At 32.2% G+C, this 24499-nt stretch overlaps 3 protein-coding genes across 6 annotated transcripts in view; 2 read left to right on the forward strand and 1 right to left on the reverse strand.

Annotated features, from left to right (window-relative positions):
* The first annotated feature begins 59 nt into the window (after window positions 1–59).
* Window positions 60–7229, forward strand: LOC140050888 (coiled-coil domain-containing protein 57-like). The gene is made up of 18 exons (XM_072095872.1): window positions 60–124; window positions 604–1019; window positions 1125–1335; window positions 1544–1701; window positions 1947–2021; window positions 2133–2333; window positions 2650–2971; window positions 3422–3559; window positions 3750–3927; window positions 4059–4235; window positions 4321–4421; window positions 4534–4734; window positions 4848–4901; window positions 5071–5166; window positions 5268–5388; window positions 5572–5678; window positions 5872–6007; window positions 6175–7229. Exons 2-18 carry the CDS (start codon window positions 613–615, stop codon window positions 6576–6578), a joined length of 3087 nt encoding a protein of 1028 aa, XP_071951973.1. The 5' UTR covers window positions 60–124; window positions 604–612; the 3' UTR covers window positions 6579–7229.
* LOC140051889 (uncharacterized) lies at window positions 6586–10684 on the forward strand. Of its 4 annotated transcripts, none has more exons than XM_072097231.1 (4): window positions 6957–6979; window positions 7626–7803; window positions 9845–10159; window positions 10404–10684. In XM_072097231.1, the coding sequence occupies exons 2-4, from the start codon at window positions 7801–7803 to the stop codon at window positions 10530–10532; spliced, it is 447 nt and encodes a 148-aa protein (XP_071953332.1). In that variant the 5' UTR covers window positions 6957–6979; window positions 7626–7800; the 3' UTR covers window positions 10533–10684. The 4 variants fall into 4 exon arrangements, with proteins under 4 accessions (XP_071953345.1, XP_071953332.1, XP_071953352.1 ...); XM_072097251.1 differs by having other exon boundaries at window positions 9845–10147; XM_072097244.1 differs by lacking the exons at window positions 6957–6979; window positions 7626–7803 and adding an exon at window positions 6586–6628.
* Window positions 10685–23289: 12605 nt separating this feature from the next.
* LOC140051844 (xylosyltransferase 1-like) overlaps window positions 23290–24499 on the reverse strand; it is a 33607-nt gene continuing 32397 nt past the window's right edge. The window contains exon 10 of the mRNA XM_072097170.1: window positions 23290–24388. Coding sequence (XP_071953271.1) covers window positions 23726–24388 — 663 coding nt within the window. The 3' untranslated portion in view covers window positions 23290–23725. The remainder of the gene's footprint in view (window positions 24389–24499) is intronic.

Consider the following 24499-nt stretch of genomic DNA (forward strand, 5'->3'; position numbering starts at 1 on the left):
CCAGCCAAGAAGTAAGTGAATTTTATTGGTGGCGCTATATATCAACAAAAGAAAAAACAATTTTTTAAACTTCATCTCCGTACTTTGTTGGACAGCAAAAATCTAAATATTTACTGGTTAATAAGTAATCACAACACTTGTTAAAATTGTGTTTAATGTTAATGGTATCTATAGTACCTAAAATAGTCCCAGAATGTATAAAGTATAATTCCTAGGCCTTTTTAAAACCTTCGGCTAGCTACTACTAGCTAGGAAGGAGAGTAGGCCCGGGTCGGCCGGGTTAGCCTGGCCTATCTTATCTACCTAGCTAGGCTAGTACTAGGTCTAGGCCTAGTAGTAGGGCGCTACTGCTGTTTTGCACGTTAAGGCAGGGCTAGGCCGGTTCTTTGGCTGCTAGATAGAGTACCACCAGTTTACTTCCTTACCTTAATCTACTACGTGGTCGGCACAGTTGTTTTACGTCAACATGGTGGTGGCCGGATTAGTAGAGGTCGAATTATAAATTGCTCCCACGTACGGTTAGAATAACTCATCACATATTGATGACATGCTAAAAATCAGCCTCCCTATATATTCATTAAACTATACTTTTTTTCTATACAGGAGGAAAACATGGCAGAAAATTGCAAGTCTGTTCCAATACAAAGTTTGCTAGATAAAAAGGAAAAAGAATGGAAAGAACTGCAAGAACTACGAGCACAATCACTTGAAGAAGCATCCAAAATAAAAGAAAAGCAGCTTCAAGAAGAAAGATTAAAGTTTAAAACCCTCAAAGATGACTTCAAATACAATCTGATGCTTTTAAAAGAGCGAGACCAGGAGTTAAACAAGACGGAAGTGTTGTTACATAAAGTTAAAAGCGCCCTCAGTGAGAAAGTTTCAGAGATTAGCAGTCTAAAAATTGAAATAGACGAGATGAAGACAACAGTTGCTAGGGAAACAAAAGCAAGAGAAGATCTCCAAGCCAGTTATCAAAAAAGATTGAAAAGCAGAGAGCAGGATTTTATGCGTTCAAAAATGTAATTATTGAGTGAACTTTTTTTGTACACATTAAAATAAATAATGCAGTAAAAAAACTTTTTATTTACTGTGCTCCATAAATTGTTTTTATTTAATTTTTATAGTGCCAAAGAATCTGAAGTTAAAAAGGAACGCGACAACATCGATGTATACAAGAGAAACCTCCAGCGACAACTCCAAGAAGTAGAGGAAGAACTGGGAATCCAGAAGCAAGAACTGACATCTGAAATGGAAGACATACTCAAGAAAAGAGAGAGAGAATATCGAAAGACGATGGACGAGGCGAGCTCTAAGTTACTTGCTTATGAAATGAAAGTAAATAAGCTTATTCCTACAGCCCCACTACACTAGATGTCACAGTATTTTAAGGCAGTTTGCCTGTTCATTAAATGCCTTACAATTTTGATTTAACTCGAAAGTTTGGTGGTATCATACATGATTTAGCTGCACTTCATTGTTAAACCAAAGTGTTTTGTCTTTTAAAATTGATGTAAATGTTAAAATATTATCTTTTTTTCTCAAGGTTAAATTACTCGGTAGAGAATTAGAACTGGTTCGACAAGAAAATGAAAAAACGTCAAGTACCTTACAAGATGCTGATACGCAAGCGAGGGAAACAGAAAAGAAATTAAAACAGAAGGAATGGGAATTAGAAGACTTGAAAGGAATGAAAAATGCTAGGTGCGTCGAGCTGAATATAACTAAAATATAGCAAAATATAATTACTTTATTTTCATAGTGAATAATCAAGTACTCTGTAAATAACCTTAATACATAGTAACAAACCCAAATTACACACAAATTAGCTATACCCCATTTAAATATTTCAATTAACCTACACATAATTTTTGATAGATAAAAGAGAAGCCATCTTATAGTGTTATGTCAATGTTTTTAATTTTTCTTTACCCGTTTTTTTTAAAAAGAATATCTGAATTGGAGAGCGAATTGCAACTGAAGGAGATTGCAGTTAAACGTGCATTGGAAGATTATCAAAGAAGGTAACACATTTCTAAATTTGAATTGCTTTTTAAATCTTGATAAAGAAACACAACTATTAATAATGGGTACCGATCAATGTGCTTAACACAGGTTCTCTAACGTCTCTTTAGGCATGCAGAACTTGATCGATTCGCCCGTGAAAAGGAAGCTACCGTATCTGCTATAAAATCCAGCCAAAATGAAATGGAACAGTCACTGAAAGATCAGTTGAGAGAACATCAAGCGCAAGTAGAGGCTCTGCAGGTTGAAAAGAGAAGAATGGAATGGTCCAGTACGGACGCTATTCAAGAAAAGGATCGCATTATTAATGGGTTAATAATTTATTATTATTCATTATCAGTAAACTGTAATTGTATTTTTTTATGTGAAAAATTTAATAAATCGTAAATTTATAAAGTTTCTGCTTCTGTGTATAAGCTCTGTCTACACTATCAAATGTTATGTGACAAAAAAATATGATGCACCTAAATATGGACAATGATGCCATATCACTATCTTATTTGGGCACATCACAGTTTTTTTGATAGTGTAGATATAGCTTTAGTCTCTGATTTGACCCATTAACCACAAACATTAGCGAGTCATTTTTTAAGTGAATACATTAATTTTTTTAATTTATATACAAAGGCTTCAAACTGAATTATCAGATGCAAAAGAACATTCAGACCACCACCTTGCAAAGATCTCAAAAGAAGTGGTCACCAAAGATCTTGAGATCCAATCTCTCAAAGAAGTTCAAGATGCCATCCGTGGAGAACTTGCGCAAAGAAAAGAGGATGTCGAGAGATACAAAAAAGAGCTATCGTTAACCTTGGAAAGGGAAGCTTCTCTGGAGAGATCCAAGACTCAGCTTGGGCTGGATTGGCAGAGAAGATGCGAAGCAGCCGAGAGGAACCAGTATGCAAGTTCAGAAGAGCTTGTGGAGAGATTGTCCAAAGCTAGACAAGAGGTTCTTTTTTTAATATGGTTGATTTACTCTTCTTCTTTCCCTTTTCAATCATGTATATGGGCCGTTGGCAAAAACATAATAGACTATAACTTAAGATAATTATTTCTTCTTTCAAAAGCAAAGTAGACATACTGTATTTTCCTAAATTAAAAGTAAAGTTTGTTTGAAAGTAATAAACATAGTTTGTTAATAAAAGGATAACCATGTACAGTATAAATCTTGGAATGAATTTGTTTCTTAAATCATTATAAAATGTACATTGTAAAATAAAATGAAATTTATTCTCAACAATATTCTTTTTACATACTTTACACGTTCTCTTATATCTTTCCTTTTTACTCTCCTTCATCTTGTCTTTTATTTTGGAGTATCATAACTTGATTTAAACCACTCTAAGTGAAACACAATAACATACACTGTTTTCAAATATCATTATTGCTTTAATTTAAGAGTGAAGCGATTATAAAAGAACAAGATCGAGAACTGGCTCAGAAGAACGACTTGATTCGAGCTGTCACACGACAGCGTGACCAGGTCACAGCGACACTTAATAAACATGGAATTGCTGTGCAACACAACCATGTCATTGTAAGTTTACGCAGTAATAACTAAGGTAATCTATTGCATACTCACACCCACCTGTCAAATTACAACTGTGCAACATGTCAGTGTAAAGCATAATTTATAGTAGTTGTAGTATTGTAATACACAGCCTATTCTTCTGGAAAATAGATATGATAACAACATTGGGGCATTTCTTTATTTATAATTTTGACAGGATAAAGAAATTAATTTCGAAGAAGAATCACTAGACAACCTAAGGCAACAGAATGAAATGTTACGAAACGCCATCTCAGATATGAGACAAGAAATGGAACGGTTCAGCCAGCAACAACCAATAAAGGGTGTTAAAGAGAGCGGTTTGTCACCGGCCAATGATGGACCATTATCAGAAGGTAAACAAGTAAATCTTGCCTTAAATGACAGTTTAAACACTTATATTTTTTTTATTAAATGCTTAATTTGGCTATAAATAAGTTTTATTAGCATTAAATCATCTTTATTGAAAATCTACTGTATCTTTCAGAATACGTTAAAATGATAGAAAAGGAATGCAGAGAGCTGAAAATGAAAAACAGAGAGTTGAGTGATAACTTGGACTTGATTGGTAGTTCAAAAACAAAAGTAGAAGAAGGAATTGTTCCCCTGTCTTCAGACAATCTTTACGTTCGTCGCCATGTTCAATCTTTAAATGATATTATCGGTAAGATCAGTTTAAATCTTGAAATACTTCTTGTGATGAGTTACAAGCTTCTGAAAAAAAAACTAATAAAATATACATTTCACAGGAACACTGCGAACAGAGAAAGTAGGACTTAACGCCAAACTTAAAAAGCAACAGATCAGGATTGCTAGTCTTGAATCCAGAATTTCACAGATTTCTCAACAGGTAAAGTTAATTTTAGTCTAACCTGATTTAGATACCACAATAGTGAAGCAAGGTCACCCCAAAAACTACTAAATAAAGACTAAAGCTATGTTGTTTATATTTACTTTATAAGCCTTCTACAATGAAAGCCCAAGTGGATCAACTTCAATATGAGATCTCGACCCAAATTAGACGTCATACTACAGAGGTCACATCATTTAAACATAGAATTGCGGATCTTGAGCTGGAGTTGGCCGAGACTCGACGCGAAGCGGATGAATATTACAAAGGAGGTTTACAGACAAACCTTGAAGCAATGGCGCTTGGTAACCAGGTAAATTTTAATCAACCTAAATGTACTAAATACATACATATATTTCGAGTATGCAAAAATAATGATTCTTGATTTAAAGTTCAATATAACATCTTTGAATTCTCTAATTGAAGGTGTCTGCATTGAAGATGGACATAGCAGCTAAACCACAAATGAACTCATACCAGGTACCTACACTTTACCTGCCATTCAGTGGTTTGGTATTTTCATCTCTCCAGATTGTATTTTCACAAAGTAGTATTAATGTTATACAAATAGAAACTTTTATATATGGAAAAATTTTTTAATAAAATAATGTTTAATGTGTTGTGACTCTTGTTATTCTACTATGTTCAGTCATCATTTGTCAGTGAGCTTCAGAGGGAGGTTAATCATTTAAGGGCACAGCTAGCAAGCAGACTATCGAGTAAAGGACCAATAGGAGACCACTTGGTAAGGAGTATTTATAGGATTGTATCACTACAGTATAGTGTTACTACTACTAATTATTATCCAAGTTTAAATATACAAACATACATTATGTTCTTAACTAGTTACAAGAGAAGTTAAAATCAGCTGCTAAACACATTCAACAGTTAGCAAAAGAACGACAACAACTAATTGAGATGGGAAACAAACTGAGAGCAGAGCTTAACAAATATCGACCTAGCAGAGGTAATGCATTAACAATTTTAAATGGGATAATTTGAATAAAAAAGAATAAGACACATCTAATAGTTGTTCAAGGCTTTTACAGAATGGAAAATTGGCAACAAAAACAAAGCATCAAATTTAATAATTGAGATTGTTGCAATTTCTTATTACATTTACCTTTAAATGTTACTATGCATGTTTTAGATATAGCAGAGTATGGACAGCCAAAAGCGTCAATAAAACAGATGAAGGAAGGTTTTCAGAAAAAGTTAGGTGATGTTGAACAGCTTCAATATCAGCTTACAATGAAGGTAAAACTGTAAAGAAAATCTAATGTAAATGCATGATTATAAAATGAAGTATCAAAAGTTGGATAAATTAGGTGATTTCGAGTACTAAATATTAGTACAGACAGTATATAGTTGATTGATTATAAACCAGTATAATACTGGTTAGAGGAACCAGAGGAAAATGTTTTCAGTAAATATTTGTCTGCTTTCATAGGAACTACAATATGCAAATAGGGGTGTACGACGAGATGAAGAACATGCTGAGGTTGTGAAAGTAGAGCTTAGTTCATCCTCTGCATCAACATCCATACAGGAGGACGAGGACGACATGGGTCATTCCTCAGCCTTACGTAAGTTTACTAGTGTGGACTAAAAATGTATACATTTGGGACATTTATGTTTCACATTCAGTATGAATGTTTTAAATTTTACTATTGATATGTATTGTTATGAATTTTGTGTGAAAAATAAAGAATATTCAAAATGATTGTTGGTAAAATGTTCTGTTTTTTTATAGTTCCAGGTAGGCTTACAAGTGACCAATTACAACAAGAACATATATCCATGGCAACTGAAAATCAATCAAAACAAAAACATTTAGAGGAGGGTGATATAACTATGTCTAGCAGAGGTGATGGTCAGACGCCATTACCAATGTCAACATTTGGAGAGGAGTCGTTGAAAGATGTATGGCGTTTATTGGACGATGGCATGGGATTTATGCGTAGTATTACACCTACAGTACAAGAGGAATCGAGACAATTTACCCATAATACACCTGAACACCTTGGAATTCACGGAAAAAGGATATATCATGAACGAAAGCCTGTTGCCGAAAAGAAAGATCTTTCAAACAGAATGGCTGGAAAAGTACAACAGAAACCAAATAAGATCAGGAATTATAATATCAAAGATGTATAACAGCAATTGAAGTGCTGTACTGCCACAAGTATTGATCACTAGATTACGAGGTAGTGATTGCAAAATTCTGTCTAATGCCAGTTGAATTTTTCTTTGACAAGACTGCCATAAACTTTATTGAATTTTGGTTGTTGAATATGCCATTTTAATGTCACATAATAGTTATTCACTTTGACCAAAAACTGGATCCAAAAAAAAAATGATTTACCTGAAAAAATGTAATTTAAAGTAAAAAATACTTCAATTGTCTGTCAGACAATGGTTTTTAATTAATTAAGAACCTTGAAATAAGAAAGGTTTTCAACACTGTTTTTTTTTTTTTTTCGAGTTAATTATCTTATTTTTTTCATCAACATCTATACAGGAGGAAGAGGACGACATGGGTCATTCCTCGGTCTTAAGTAAGTTTACTAGTGTGGACTAAAAATGTAGACATTTGCGACATTTATATGAATTATATTGCAATTTAGATACATACATGAGTGAGCAAGACATTGTAATAATAGTAATAGTATAATTCTCTGTATCACAACGCAGCATAAATCTAGCATCCTTTTTTTTTTTAAATCTTAAATGTTAAGTTTAAGGAGGAAGATCCAAGATATCTGCAATGGTATGCTTTTAATATATTTATGGGGTTTTCAAAGATATACCCACACGGTAGCAATTTGAACATTTAAATGTGTTTGTATTATTCTGAAATAAACTAAATTATTCTGAAGTGATATGAAAAGGTTCATAACTTCATTGTGGCTGTCAAATGGGTGCATACATACTATACCTGTAAGTCAATAGAATAGTATAATGGAATAGTGAACTATTGTGTTTCCCTATTTGTTATGTTTCATTGAAGGTATTAGTTTAATAGAAGTATAATAACAGTAACACAATCTTTAAATTCATTTCTATTCTTCTTGGGAAGTCAACGATTTAAAAACGTTAAAAGTTACTGTACTTACCTGTAGTTGCGGGTTATACCTATAGTATGGAGGATCACTTTCAATCACACAAGCTGTTGTCAGTTTATGAGCATATTTTCTGTTCCAGAGAAAGCTTTAAAAAGTTTTGTTTTAAGATGCATTGCCAAGAGAAGTTTCTTCAAACTATATCTGGGTATTGGATCCCAGGAAGGAAAATCATGAGTAACTCTGTTGCATCAACTGATATGAGAGTGGATATTTTCCAATGCAGTGAAACTTGAATTTGTCATGGGATTACCAATATGGTAAGTTTTGTTTAAACTGTTAAAGACCAGAACTAAGAAGTGGTTTAAAAGTTACAAACCAAAAGACGAATTACATCAAAATATAAAGAAATACTTTTAATCACTGTGTTATGTGATTGTATTTTTTTCAAAGGCTTTGTTCATTTCCTCAGTCTCTTGGATCTGCTACTAATATAACCTATTAGTTTTCACGCTGTAGCTTTAGCCAGCTACATACACATGAGAACTACTCATTCAGAAGCTATAAGCAAGCAGCAGTTATAGTTCTAGAGGCTGACGTTTTAGATAATTTGTAAACTAGGACGGGTCATGCTCAAATTACAAACCCCAAAACCACGTCTGGGAGAAGAGAGTCTATAAAAGCATTTGGTAGAGGGTAATCTGTAAAATCTTGTTCAATAAATAATAACTTCTTGCTGTCAACCTAGGCCAGTATTATAATATTTCACTGTCAAATAATCAAAACATTATTTTGGCTGATATTTACAATGAGTCCCATTTGACTGTCAATCTAGACCGATATTATAATACTATAATTTGCTTTCAGATAATCATTGAATTATTAGCAAAATAGTCCATATATTAGTAAAATTTTTGTTTGTAATAGGATACAATTTGTTCACACTTGAAGCATCTAGGCTTGATGAAGTGATCTCAGACTTGACCTTAGCAATAAAATAAACTAAAGTGACAGAAATTGAGTCTGTTTAGTTAGTTAGTTAGTAATATTATTTAGACATCATTTTTATTTAAATTATTTAATAAGCACATCATCTTTTCGAGATTCAATTTTTCAATTTCAATTGCACAATTATGACATATCAAAGTATGAATTCTTATTGTATTTTACTTCAAATACAAAGGTTATTCACTTATGTAACAAAAAAAATAATATTTATTCACGTATAAAAAGAGGTTAATTATAACCCAAAAACCATTGTCTGACAGACAATTTAAGTATTTTTTTGCTTTAAATTACATTTTTTCCAGGTAAATAATTGTTTTGTTAACGTGAATAACTATTTATGTGACAATAAAATGACACATTCAAAAACAAATTTGAAATAAAAAATATTTTTCAGGGGGACAATATATCTTTAAAACTGTTGCGTCAACAAGCGAGCGGAGTTTTTTGTAAGAAATATTTCTTGTTTATTTTGCATTTAAAAAAAATGTCTAGAGGGCGACATTGAACACCGTGACCACGAAACCACGAAAACTTTCATAGAAGTTAACTTGTTTTTTGTTTAATTATTGCAAAAGTTATTTTATTCCCCTTAAGGTAAATTAGTAATACATTAAAATTAATTAGGCATAAATAAGTTTCGATTAATAAGTCTATTTTTATTAAAATTAGAGGTTTTCAAGTTCCAGGACAATGATCGTATTGTCGCGAGACATTTCGTCCTAACTATGTAGCCCGTCTACCTATGAACAGATGTTTGTGCTTGTTGTGTAGAATTTAGGCTGGATAAATTTTCTTCATCATATATATTATAAATGACCCTAGATGTATTTTTGATTGAAGAAAAAGTCATCAATAATTGCTTTGCTTTAAACTTAATACTTTGACATACCAACTTAATGCTGTTGCGCTGAGAAGTCTTGATATATCTCTGCATAATACTATTAATGTTATATTTTGGGGTGGGTCGCCCACATGACTGAACTACTTTTCATTGTTGTTTTCAACAAACTAGTTTAATATTATGTCATTGTATATTATCATGTTATATTGTGGAAATAATTTGAAATTGAATTAAATTTCTTCGCTCAATTCTTTTTCCAGTTATTCATATTGCAAATTATTTTAGTTTTTCTTAATCAGTCTGTGTTTTTGTAAATGTAGAAGTGATGTTCTCAACACAAGATTATTATTACCATATACCTCTGATAAATATGTGTTGAGAACATCAGCCAGTCATAATGTTTACACTAACACAGATGTTTATGCTAAGTTTGTTTGTTTAAGGTATTTATTGCTACATCCTAACAAAATACAAAATGGAAGGATTTAACATAATTACCCCTTTTTTAACAGATGCAGACCAATGACAAATTAACTGACCCAAAAGATAAAGAAAATGAAAAGTGCCTTGCAGAATCTTCTGGTAACAAACCTCATCATGGGGCGCTTGAAGGCTGGGAGAAAGATATAAAACATCAACTTGGTGGGTTTTCTTCGGATATGGATGAAAAGTGCCTTGCAGAATCTTCTGGTAACAAACGACACCATGAAGACCCAGAGAAAGATATGGATTTAGATTTACTCTGTGATGTATCTCTGAAAGATAAGAAAATGCTATACAAATTGTATGAAGATATATGCAAGCCACAGCAAAGGGTAACACATACAGTAATACAATTTTTCTAAATGTTTTACTAACAAATATACACATACAACCTAGACTCATACAGTATATCCATTGTCAGTACAGTTTTGGTCCCGCTTGCATATGATGAAATTGGTCTTGTCGGACGCATTGGGAAGTGAGGAACTACATGCACTAATTACTAAATTAATCAAAGTAATGAAGTACTATAATACAATTATGGGAATAAATGTAGAAAATTAACATTCCATTCTGTTTACATTTCAGAACAAAGAAAATGGTGCAAATATTCCAGTTCGTCGGCCATATGGAGATAAAGGGGTCCGGTGTACAAATTGCCTGAAATTATTTTATGACAAACCTGCCATGGACGAGCACCTTAACTTAGGATGTTAAGTCAACCCCTATATTCTGAGAAATTTGGCGAGAGACATCTTATATAAATCTGTAACAAATAAAATTAACAAAACAAAATTGAAAATGGCACATTAATCTCATTTAAGATGCCTTTATGTAGACTAAGTTTATGTAGTCAAAAAGTGTTTTAGATTTTATATATATCTTTTTTTTTCTCTTTTGTGGGGGCAACCCACTTTTATTGCAATGATAAACAATATGATACAGGTTATATTATCAATCTATCAATGAATATATATATATATTATATATAAGTGATATTACACAGTCTGAGGTAAAAAGATTATAGAAAATATTTTGATATTGTGTTGAAATCTAAATATGATAAAACAAATATGTATACAGTGAAAATTTATATTACAGAGCTAAAACGATATAAAGATTGATATTCAGTATTAAAAATTGAGATTAGGTATAATAATAAAAAAATGGTATATTGCATTATAAGATTACATTCATAAAGACATTTTGAACATAATATTGCTTTCCTTATTTACATGAACTAGAGGGTGAGCTCGCTTCGCTCGCTCCCCCTCTAGGAAGTGTAGACGATGCTTCTCAGGTAACTCAGGACATTCTGGCCTGGATTTTGGTCGGTTACCATTATTGAAATGCTTTTGATATTTGTAAAACTAAACCTACTCACTAACCTGTTTCACAGTGTCTTAGATGATTAATAGCGTTTTACGTATAGTGCTTATTGTAAAGTGGTAAAAAAGAATAACAAATGCTTGGTAAATATTGTAGCTATAACAGTCGCGATAATTATTTTAATTGATGTTTTATTGGGGAGGTGTTCCGGGCGTTTATTCAAATAAATACTATCCTAATTGGTATAATTAATACATTATTCCGCGACACAGTTGGCCGTTTTGGCCTAAGGAGGAAGACGTTTTAGACGGCTTGCAACATGGGCAGAAGTATCCCAGGGTCCTGACGGGACACAGATAGATAGCGCACAGTATACATAAAGTCTTGGCAGCTTACTCAACAACTCGGCTATCAGGGTTTCATTCGATTTCAAACAAAAGCTCTTATCATCAGTTCTCTCGATTTATTTTTATATAATTATTTCGAACAATTTACTCCTATGTTTTATGAATATATTTAATTTGATCTTTATTTACTATACCTTCACACGCGCGGTCTGAAAATAAACAAAAAACCAAAATGGCTATCACCACCAAGCACCAATGGTCAACTTAGTTGAAACAGGGAGTTGTTTTGTTTTACAACTCCCTGTTTCAACTAAGTTGACCATTGGTAGAAACCAACCATGCAGAATCAGCACTGATGGAGGCAGAGGAAATTGAAATAAATAATCTTATACTCTATCGGAGGACAGCCCCAAAGGAAAGTAAACAGTAAAGACATTCATCAACCTTTTTCAACAAACTCTAATTTCGTTTCATTTTCCCATGACCTAGGTGGTCGTAGGTGCGTAGCAGACGAGATACAGTACCCATCATGGTACGACATTAAGGCATACGCCATATCTCACAGCGGTGCTTATCTCCTCTCTGGGTTGGCGGGGGTTATTGCTGGATGGCCGTCGTCGTTGGTTCTCCTGAACCGATCGCCCTTGTGAGTGTCCAACCACCCTCCGCCGGTGTGTGACAGTGGCTGTGTGTGGACTAGTACACCAGGGTAACCCCCTACTCGTCTCGAAAGATGTACTAGGTTCTTTAAAGTGCACATGAGCTATGTGTATACTGGACCTACGGTTTATAGTTGTTATCCAAGAAGACTCGTTCTACCACCAAAACCATGGAGTGAATGAGCCTCGAACCCCTGCCGATGTTATGGCTACGTAATTACGGTTCCACTGTCTTAACCGCTCAGGCATTCACTCAAACTGTCATATATATGTCAAAAATAATATCATAATAATAATTATTAAACAGAACCCAGTCAGCTGATGCTAAGTAAAGGTATCCATGATACAGTGTTTTGGGACTGTAATTGTTCCATAGAGCATAAAATTACCATAATCTGGAGTATTATTTCATCAACAGTTTTAGTGACCACAATTTAAAGTCAAGAGTTACTTTTTTTTTTCTTTTTTTTTTATTTCAACAATATTTTATGAGGGTGGTCCATCCAGCATGAGCTGATCATTAGGGACCCTCAAACAATACAAACAGTAAATACAAAATAAACTATAAAAACACAAAATTAACAAAGGTATATAAAATAAATATATATATATAAATATACCAAATGCCAACAATGAAAGAAGGATAAAAAGATGAAAGAAAATCAGAGAAAGAGAAACAGGTGTTTAGATTTAAAGGAGGAGAAATTGTAAGAGTTACGAATGCTTAAGTCAATAGTATTATTTCTAAGCTTATAATGAAAAGATATAATTATTTTTTTAAGCACCAGTTATAGCCCAGGGTTAATGCCCTTCCCACACAACCATTATTCCCCTTTATATACATATGTTAGTTTAATTGAAAGGTGTTTATTTAGGGGTATTGGTTTTCCTTTTCTCCACAAATACTGTAAGTCAACCCCGAAGTCAACAGTATTTCTTGTAAAGTGCTTTTACACTATAGTTGTGCATGCATACATATTTACAAACCAGCTGTTACAAACCTGGTTTAATGTATCATTTCCAGATTCTTCTTGCAGATGGACATAGAAATAGGGCCAGTACAGTAAAATAATTGCCTGGACAATGTGGGAAATTATGCGATTAACAATTTTTATTTTGTTTTATTCGGGAATACACAAAATACAAAAAGTAGCCAAAGGCTAAAATTATTGCATTTACAAAAATATAAAATAGTTTTATAAATATAACATTAATAAATATTATCGGCCAATAAGAATACAAAATGTAAGCACTGCAGGCCAATGAGGTACCGCCCTGCACAGTGAGACAGGCGACCTGTACGGTAAGTTTTTTTTTCCCCAAGATATGTCCATATATAAATATATGTTCATTTACCTCCGCCATGGAGGTATATGTAATCGGTAGCGTGTGTTTGTTGGTTTGTTTGTTTGTCTGTTTGTTAGCAGGATTACTCAATCTATCTTTACCAAAATGAATATACAGATAGATATGTGGTCAAGGACCATTCCATTAAATTTTGGGACCATGGTCCCAATTCTGGACCACTTTTTAGTATACTTTTCAGACCTGCTAGTGTTAAAGATAGGACAGAATTTTTCAAAAGCCGGCGAACAGTCTTAAAGTAACAAGTAAACTAAAATTGAATTTTCTCGAGAACTACTTTTCCAAAAAACTTTATTTTAGTACAAGAGGCAAGAGTTATAATTTGTGATTTGTAATTTTAAAACATAATTTGATTTTGTGCACGTTTTTTTGATGCGAGTAGTTTAAAAAACCTATTTCTTTTCAAATTCATTGATTTTCGCGTTGCAGTTCTATTGTTAGTCAACTGAAGCTATTGTTAATTGAAAGGCTTGTTACATAACTATTACACCAAACTCGCATACACATGCTTGTAGTGAAATTAGCCTAAATCACAAACAGCATTAAGACACACACAAATATATATATATTTTTTTTTTACCGGAGAAATCTTATGTAGGAGAATTTTACAGTAGGCTGAGGTATGCACTCTCGGAGTGGCTTTCTAGTTCATGATGCAATTGGTAAGAATACTGATGAGATTGTTTAAAGGGAACCAAAGGCTGTACGGGTTTTCATATTCATATATTTTACAGAAAACATAATTAACAGATAACAAACAAGTATACACGGTGGTTAACAATACAAAAAAAACCTTTGACACCATCTAGCAATAAAAAATCGCTATAAACAGACTCTCCTAATAGTGTTGGTTAAATAAAAACCATATAAAGCAGAGAAAAATTAACTTTCATCGTAAAGGAACATTTCCGTAATATGTACCGGAATCTCATTCCACATCCGTGGAAATGAAATAAAGACATTGTGGAATAAAGCATTTGTACGAGATTTCTCATGTCTAAAAACAAGTTTCTCACTTCTACGTATAACAGGTGTAGGTAGCAAAGCTCCATTACTAAGAAAATTTGTAGAGAGGCACTTGACTACAAAGTTACCACAAAGAAATTTAAGCTTATTGAAAATGGTGGGTCATTTTAAGGTTCGCAACCTATGTTCGTATGACGGCTGCATATCATAATCCATATAGAAAAAATGTGTAAAGCAAGATCGAGTAAAGCGCCTCTATACAGATTCAATCTGATTGATGGTGCTTTACAGAAATGGAAACCAGACAGGTGAGGCATATTATAAAATAGGCCTGATGATAGATTTAAATAATATACATTTTGATCGTTGGTTCTAACACACCTCTTAATGAATCTTACAAGTTTGTTACATTTGCTTGTAGTCAGAAAAATGTGCTTATTCCACTTCTTGTGAGGTAAGCCAACAATTAAAATTCACTACTAATAAACACTTAAAGAATACATAAAGATAGACATAGATAAAACATTATTTATCATAAATACCTTTTTTGGAGAATAAACACAGGAGACACCATATGAATGTGAACATTGTGGAAAGAAATTCAAAGTTATGGGCAATTTCAACCAACATTTGAGAATACATACAGGATGATGTATTTTGTGTATCGCTTAGTTTGCAAATCCAACAGATAAAAATAAAACTAGATTAGGAAGAGTGTTAAAAGTCTCTAGAATAGTTGGATCATTCACTATGCAATTTATTATTAAAAAATCAGGGAAAGTTTGACAACCAAGATTCATGTTTTACATTTTATCATTTGTTTCTTTTAAATGTATTTTAATATTTTCTTCTTGCCAAGGAACACAATTTAAAAAAAAAATGTTCACATTTATGATAAATAATGTTTTATCTATGTCTATCTTTATTTATTCTGTAAGTGTTTATTAGTAGTGAATTTTAATTATTGGCTTACATCACAAGAAGTGTTTAAGATACTACAGTACTTTTACCTGAATTACATAAAGTAGGTGTAATTTTGTTTTGTTTATTCATGTAACCTTTTACCTTTTATTGTTGTATTATCGTTTTAATCTAAAGTCATATAAGCTGTTTAAACAATCTTTTGTTCAACTTACAAAGGTAAAAAAGTATAGATTTTAATTTTGCCTTAGGGTTGCAATCAAGTAGTGGATTTAGGCGTAAAGTAATAAACTAAACTAGATTTAATTCGTCACTATGACGAATTATAGGTTATATGCATTGATTTTAATAAAGATAATTGATTTTTAAAAGATATTTTGATTCATTGATTTTCTCAGATTCTTTAATTATTTATAATATATGATAGGACCTTGCTAACGCGAATACAATAGCCGGTATCACAATCCGATCAAAGATCCCTCTGCGTATAATGTCATAAACCACATTGCTGTTACATAATAATAAAGACATAAGTTATTTTTTATCTAGATTTCATTATAAATCATGTGTATAATATATACACTAAGAAATAAATTTGAACAAACAATACGGATAATAAAAAAAAAATCTTATTTCGTTTCTCAAGGTGAGACTCGATCTCGGTACCTTGAGTGCCATAGACACGAGCACACACCACCGAGCCATACACAACTGTCTAAAAATTGTAGAAAAATTCCTCCGTGTATTTACTATGCAGTAACCACTTTGGTGCAGATAGATTATTACATACCGCAATGAATTATAATTTTTTACTATGATGACATCTCTAAAAATGTACAAAAATGATGCACTGTCAAACTATATACTTTTAACTTTAATATATGAACTTTTGGAGGAAGAAAGTTAATGTTAAGTTTGTTATTTTGGCCTAAGAAAATGTCATAATTTGTTTGATTGTCGAAATGATTTTTTTTTAATTTAATATGCAATTAATTATGGCTTAATCAACATTTGTTCCCTTAGTTTAATAATAAATCATACATAAGATACATACACTTCAAGAAAATGAAATAAAAAATATGTGTTCCCGAGCATTCTGACGATCTATATTAATTTTAAAATTTAGCATATTTTCACCATTTTGTTAACTTACACGTGCGTAGCCTGTCACTTTTGACGTGCTCGTATAAGGCAATTACGCGTTAAAAAGTGAATAAAATATGATGATATTATTAAAGAAAGGTTGTACAACCGAAATCGGACAAAAAGAGTGCGCATTAACGTATAACGCGCAGTGCGCGTGCAAAAATCTGCGCACTCATGGCAATTTTTTAAACGCTTAAAATTGCCTGAAACGTACTCTAATTTCATCGAAAATAAATTTTGACAATTTTGAACATTTTAAGCGCGCGTACGCAAGCGTTATATGCGCTACGCACGTAATTGTATTGCCATATGATGAAATATGACCTGAAATTTATGAGTACCAAATTTTGTTTAATTGTGATTCATGCTTGTGAAGATATGATTACAAACGTGATTTCGTAAAATCGCGCGTAGACCGCGTAATTTTTGATTACGCATCGTGAAAATATAACCACATCGAATCCTGGCCATAAGGAATATACTCTGAAAAATTGACTTAGATAGATGAAACTGATATCAAGATAATTCACGGACAAAATAGTGCTAAGGAAAGAATAAATAAATAAATAAAGATTTTGACAGAATCAAGAGGTTATATGCATGATAATGCATATAACCTAATAATTAGGCCTAGCTTTTCAACATAATTCAATCCGATCAGATTGTTTGCGGCTAAAATAGCCTCCTCCATTATCTAGCAAACACAGGCCAGCTCGTTTACCTTATAGTAACTTTTAAAAACCTAACCTAATAGTTCAAATTTTAACATACATTTATGCATTGTAGATAGCTATGAATACAAATCAGAAAAGATTTAACAAAAATATGACAATTTTTAAAGTTTCTATTATCATGCATTAGAATTATTGTTTACAAATGTATACCAACACAGGTAGAAGCTATTTTGAAGGCGGAGGCAGGTAAACAATTGTGATTATAAATGTTTGGGTTCCTATGATCCTGCAACTATTACAAACTTAAATGCATTAGATTAGTGATTCACCTACTGTATATTTAAAATGCAGAATTTAAAATATTCTTCCAACCAGATGCATGGATTAGAACTACACATCAAACTTGAAATATATGATATGTTTATGTACAATGCACAATTGTCAATTCCTTATTCCTATGTACAGTATGTGCTGGCACCAATAGATGGGCTAGAAAGGATACACCAGACTCCTACTGTATTTGAAGATATCTAGTGAGTTTCTTTGTTAATAAAATGTCCAACATACATTTCCCATCTGGATAATGCTTAAAATGTATTAAATGTTTTAAAGTTGGTTGACTGCTATGAAAGCTTCAAATAACTCGGTGGCAGATTGGTGGAATCTAGGTTCAGATGACCAACAATATAATAGCATGCTTCTACACAGTGGCAAATCGAAAGCTATTGCCAGTGGTAAACATCACAAAATGATACGCAAGTACACACAGCGAATGTGTAGCAAAATAGGAGATGCTGATAAAAAGTGAAACTTGTAATTAGTTAATAGAGTTGAGAATTGTTATCTCATGGTCTCTCATTAAATACAGCAAGATTAATATGTTGATATAGAAAACTAAAACAACATTACAGTAAGATGAATTTCAAGAATTGCAATTAATTCCAATTACACCAATTTCATTTTAGGTTTCACCAATCACATCCCACAGACTTATAATTATTTTGTGTTTTTATGTTTCATATATTTAAAAGTCATAAAACACTTGGTATAGACTTGCCCCAAGTCTGTATTATCTTTTTTTTTTATTTATTTGTTTTTATTTCGACCGCGATTTTTGTCTGAAAATACAAAATCAAGTAGTATACGTATGAAACGCCATATGTGCCAAAATATTTATCTTTTTACTAATATTAAGACAAAACTCCGTCTGGAACCCAGACTACACTTGGTACAATGCTATTGGTAATTCTTTGCCAATGCGATTAAAAATAAATAAAATCAAACAATCAATCAATCAATCAACCAATGTCCAAACAAAAGTATAAACCGATTACAGTAACTTTCAATAGGTTAACCTGTACAGTGAGTACAATATTACCCCTCTGTAAACACAAATTGATTCCATTAAATGATAATAGTTGCCTTTTATTTTTCAATTTTATGCATGAAGTTCCAAAAATCACCTTTTATCAATAGGAATTATTGCCTTTTTAGTGAGTATTTAGTGAGCCATATAGCTCTTTTGTATTCATTCATCAAACTTATAAATTGTTTTGGTTGTTACAAAAAGAAATCTTTGTTATATTCACTATAAAGGGCGTGTGGCGCAGTGTGTTGGACGTTCGACTACTGATCGTGAGATCGAGATTCGAACCCAACTCTCGCCTCATTGCTTGTATCCTTAGGCAAGGATATATAATAATCCAATTCTCACTCCTGAAGACGATCAAAGCATATTGATCGAAACGTCAAGAAACTCAACAGTTCTTTTCAGAACTAATATACGTGGTGTACCGCAAACTTTATATCAACATTTGATTTCGCCATGCAAACAATATAAAATTCATAATTGGATTATTTTATTTAAAGATGTATTGTCCCTTGAAACAAAATGAAGGTCAAAATATTCTAAATTTAAATTGGCCATATCAAAGTAATATTAAAGTTATTCACTTTAAGTCGAAAATTCGAGCCAAAACCAACAAGTTTACGTAATTAACAGGTAAATTAGTTGGATTACATTTCGTCTGGAAAATAGTCGCGAGCGAAAGTAAACAAAGATTTCAAACCACGAGTACGCATTATGCATATGCTAATTAGGATTGTTTACAACTCGTCACGGTTGAGAAGGTATTTTCACACAGATCACGAGAAAGTTTTATGATTATGCATACAGAGTAGCCAAACAAGCGCGTTTCATTATGGGATATGTTTTGATCGAAAACTTTGACTGGAAGTCAAAGTTATTTTTTTAACAAAAAAACGTCTGTATTTTAGTTAAATGATTTTTTTTCCAACAAATTTTTGGTGATAGGTAATAACTATTATGATACTTCAGAATGACCCACCTTTTTTCGAAATCTGTTATTTTTTATTTTTTTGGAATTAGTCAAAGGGGTACTAATTTTCCCAATAGTAGTATAGGACAATTACTTATTTAATGGCACTGTTGGTCAAAATATTGCTCTGTATTCATTTGATGAAATACATGGTTTTTTTTAATAACTAAACTTGGTTTAATGGTGATTTTCTTAAAAGCTATGCATGATTGTGACCAAAAAATAATAAAATACAAAATAAAATATTGCTGTGTAAATTTAATTTTTGTCTTTTTCACTCAACTTTTCTTCATCATTGATGTGAGCCTAACATCTTCAAGAACATAAGAATTGTCCCTAGGCCTAGAAAACTCTATTTTACATTCAATCAAAAATAATAACTGTAGTATTGAAAAGAATTCATCATCACCGACGGATATTAATAAATTTATATTCTATGCATGTTATAGAACAAATAAGCATACAGTTATTACTTACAGTACCCTGTTTGGTTTGCAGCATTCTAGAGCAGGTAATTGAAATTGGGATATTTGGAGTTGCCAGAAAATCTTCAAAATACCCCACTTTCATTTTCTAAGTTTATATATCCAAAAAAAAAGAACACAGTAAAATACAAATAACTTAATTAGTTAAAAAATTAATTTTATTCTATTTTTTTCTTCAGAATTGACACCTTTTAAGTCACTTTTTTCTTACAAAACAACAGCTTAAAAATCCTCATCAAAGTGAGAAAGAAATTACACTTTTAAACAAGCTATATCATTGATAGGATTGCAAACAGTAATAAAACAACTCATTTTATAAATGGTGGTCTAATGTTGTTAGTGGTCATGGCTTATAATAGCATTCTTACTATAATGTATTTTACTTCTCAGTTTATGATTGTAATTCAACCTTTTCAGCTCTTGCTGCTGGTTGGAATTTGATGTTTTTTATACCTTAAGTATACATACTCTAAGTACAGTTCATATACTGTATACAGTCAGTTCTTCCTGAACTATAGCCACTATTAGCTGCCTTCAGAATGATGAGAACTATAGTTTAGAGAAAAGTTTCAGAGAGACAGTGTCTGAAGAGTTGATATCCCCCATAACCCCCCACACAAACAGTATTGTCCGGGCTCATGTCTTAATAGGGTCTAATTGACCCCAATAAAATGGAGTACAGTACTGTTGAATTCAAAATCTATACAAAGCTCAATAGTTTGATTCTCACAAGAAAATCAACAATTAAGGGTGTGCAGATTAAATAGCACATTAGGTTATTAAATGTTCTGAATAGCAAACATTGATGGTTGTTCAGGTAACAAATTTCTTGCGAAAATAAATGACTAAATAGCATTCCCACAGTGCACCTGGCTATACTATATCTGTATTTAAAATTAATATGCAATAAAAATCTACTTATAAACATATTTTCCATTATAAAAAATACTTTATTCTAATAGAAATAAAAATAGCACCAAAAGTAAAATATACACAAAACCCTGGCAATGTGTCAGCAAACACCAATAAATAGTAATATTTTCAATATTCATGAATAATTATGAAATTCTAAAATACCAATAGTTACAATAATAAGCTATCAATTAAACAGCCTAATTAATCTAAGGTTTGGTTCATTCATTATCTACAATAGTAATCTATACAAAAATAAAACATGATCAATATTTTTTTCTAATGATTTTTTAGTAAATACCATATCATATACTCAAATTGGAGTGAGAACGTACTCAATGTCCACTTCAATACTTACTGTAATACATTAATAAAGCACAATACTGAATATTTAAACGATTTGCAAAACTCAATGTCCAATTATACTCGCAAAAAATACAATATAATACAAATGTTGTATAAAAAGAATAGTCATGTAAATGAAATAAAGGTGGTATAAAACAAATTGAATTTCTGACCATCAAATTAAAATAAAAATGATTAAAAAATGACCAATTAAGGGACCAATAAAATATTTATATTTCATATAACAGTAGGCCTAATCACCTAATACTAAAGCTTGGTTCTTACTAGGACGCATTCTGTATATACAGTATGCCTAAACACCTCTACTAGGACGCAACAAAAGCGAGTTGATCAATGACCAGCGACTGTTCGAATAATCCATCGGTTGTGATTGGTCAAATCACTGACGCTACGTTACGTCATTGCGCTGCTTCTCTAATGGGAACCAAGCTTTAATGCCATGCTTTATTGAATAAACACAGGCATACTTTACTACTATGCTTAGTTTCATTGTCCAACTTGAATCATACTTAGCACGGTATCTGCCTCTGTAATTTAAAAACTTCTAGTTTAAACTTGCCTTCACCTACCTGTTATCTCTCTACTTAGAAAATAAATGTATATACTTTATGATTATTTTATAGAACTTATTGGTAAACTATATAATACTCTTAAATCAACTATAATATATTTAAAAAAATGTCCATATAGAAAATAAATTGTGTATTATAAAATGAGGAAAAAAATATATAAATTGCTCACAAACAAAAATAGATGGTTTGATTAAAAAATAATAAAATATATTGTAAAATTCAGCACAAATAAATTTGGAAAAAAATTATAGATGAAAAATTATAGATTAAAAATTTTGACCCATGCCCTCAACATAAGTAGATGAGTTTTATATCTTTTAGATTAGGAATATTTAGGAATTATAAATAATATAGGTGGTTTATAAAATAGCTGTTGTAAGTGGACGTTGCAATTAATTTGAATTTCTGACTAATTGTAAAGTAATGAATGACACTGTTGTCATAGAGGATTGTCACATACTGTATACAAGTGACTAACATCCTAAAAGGGATTGAGAAATTGTTATTCTGCAAAAAATTTAGGGGTAAACTACAAAAAAGGGATAATATAGCGTGGAAGTAAAAAAAAACATTAAAAAGAGGTAGAAAGTACAGAAGAGGACAAAAATTTACAATTTAATTGATTATTATTGAAAAAAATACATTTTTTTGGGGTTTAAATGCCAAAATAAACTTTAAAAAAAAAATTATATAAAAAACTGAAAAGGTCAGTAATACTTTTTAAGCCAATGTTGGCTATTTGCACCAATTCCAATCTGATTTTAAAACCAAATAATAATATATTTTTTTCATTTTTTTTTAAAATAAAAAATACTATTTTCTTATACCTGCCATTGCATATACACAGCTCTTTTTAATGTGGTGTTGCCCAACAATGAACGACCGTTTCCATAGCAACAGCACCATATTTATAGATGTTGTATATTATAATGTACTTATGTGTAACTAGGCATTCTGTTGGCAATCTGAATGATGTGGTTCTAATCAAATGATTTTCTTTCATAAATATAAAAGTTTCACATCAATTTAAGGACCAAATTTAAATTAATAGTACTTTTTACATACTTCTTTTTTTTTTTTTACATATCACTCATTCAAAGAAATGTTCTTGTAGTTCTGTAGTAAATTAAAATGCACATTGGACGCAAATGTGAGTTACAAATCTTCTATATTACCACCTGTACTTGAATATTGGTAGTGAGTGAGTGAAACATGAGATGGTGTTAAGGGTCTTTCACACCTGTTCCAGCACAGTTTCGGTCCTGCATCCGCAAATCAAATAAATGTGTTTTGTTTCCATGCGGCTACGCGCAAAACAGTTGGCAATAAGCCGTGTGGAGAGCAGTGAAAATGAACATTGGACGCAAATGTGAGTTACAAATCTTCTATATTACCACCTGTACTTGAATATTGGTAGTGAGTGAATGAAACATGAGATGGTGTTAAGGGTCTTTCACGCCTGTTCCAGCACAGTTTCGGTCCTGCGTCCGCAAATCAAATAAATGTGTTTTGTTTCCATGCGGCTACGCGCAAAACAGTTGGCAATAAGCCGTGTGGAGAGCAGTGAAAATGAACATTGGATGCAAATGTGAGTTACAAATCTAATATTTTACTCAAACTGTACTTGGAACATTGGTAGTGAACATGAGATGGTGTTAGTAATGACATTCCAGTATATGTGTTGATTATTTGGATGTTACAACTAATGTTGCATGGGATGAACCCATACCTTCATATCTATACTCCACAAATATGCATACAAATCTGTTTTCCTATCTCCTATCTATTTCCTTTTTGTCTCTTGCAAATCCAGCGACAATTTTATTTAATTAACTTCGCCGATTTCTAGGAATACTGATGTCGGATTTTGGGTCCGGAAATTTTGTGCTCCAGTGAACATCGCTGCATTTTGTAAGTCCCCTACACTCAGCGCCATTAGTTTTCTCGATATCCATACAGAACCCACCCATTATCCAAAACGTCCCAACAAGTTCGTCCACCCAGCTGTGAAGTTCCGCCCCGGTAGTTTTTCCTTTCTCGTTAGCAAGTTCAACAATAGATTCCGAATCTGCCAACTGAAATATAGTTTTCATACTTGTGAAATCACGATCTACGTAGCTATTACGCGGTGGTCCGCTGTTTGTCGGTTCCGCATCCTCTTCAGTAATTCGTTGACCATTTTTTATCGATAGAGGAACAATAAGAAAATTTGTCTCCGCCACGACCATCCATTGATAAAGCATTTTAACGGTCCATTTTCCCGGGCGCAACGGTTTATTAAACTCCGGTTTGTGGTGCATTTCATCACAATCACTTTCGACAGTTGTGTCGAAAGATGCAGCAATTTGATTGGTTGGGTCAATCCATGTGATTGTGATGGTATAAGGGTCACCTTCCCCCCATTTCATAAGAATGATTGGTTCGTCAAGGGTTCCTAAAAGTTTACCATAGTTACGGAAGACTTGTTCTTTGGCATCGTACTCAGATCCTACCTGAAAAATAATTTAGAGCATTTTATTTTCAAGCTATGGATATCAACACCATTTTATTTCTAGTATAAAAAGATATTAACCAAATCACTGGTTACAAATCTAGGTCATGTT

Source organism: Antedon mediterranea, chromosome 1, assembly GCF_964355755.1.
Source record: "Antedon mediterranea chromosome 1, ecAntMedi1.1, whole genome shotgun sequence".
NCBI classification, from domain to species: Eukaryota; Metazoa; Echinodermata; class Crinoidea; order Comatulida; family Antedonidae; genus Antedon; species Antedon mediterranea.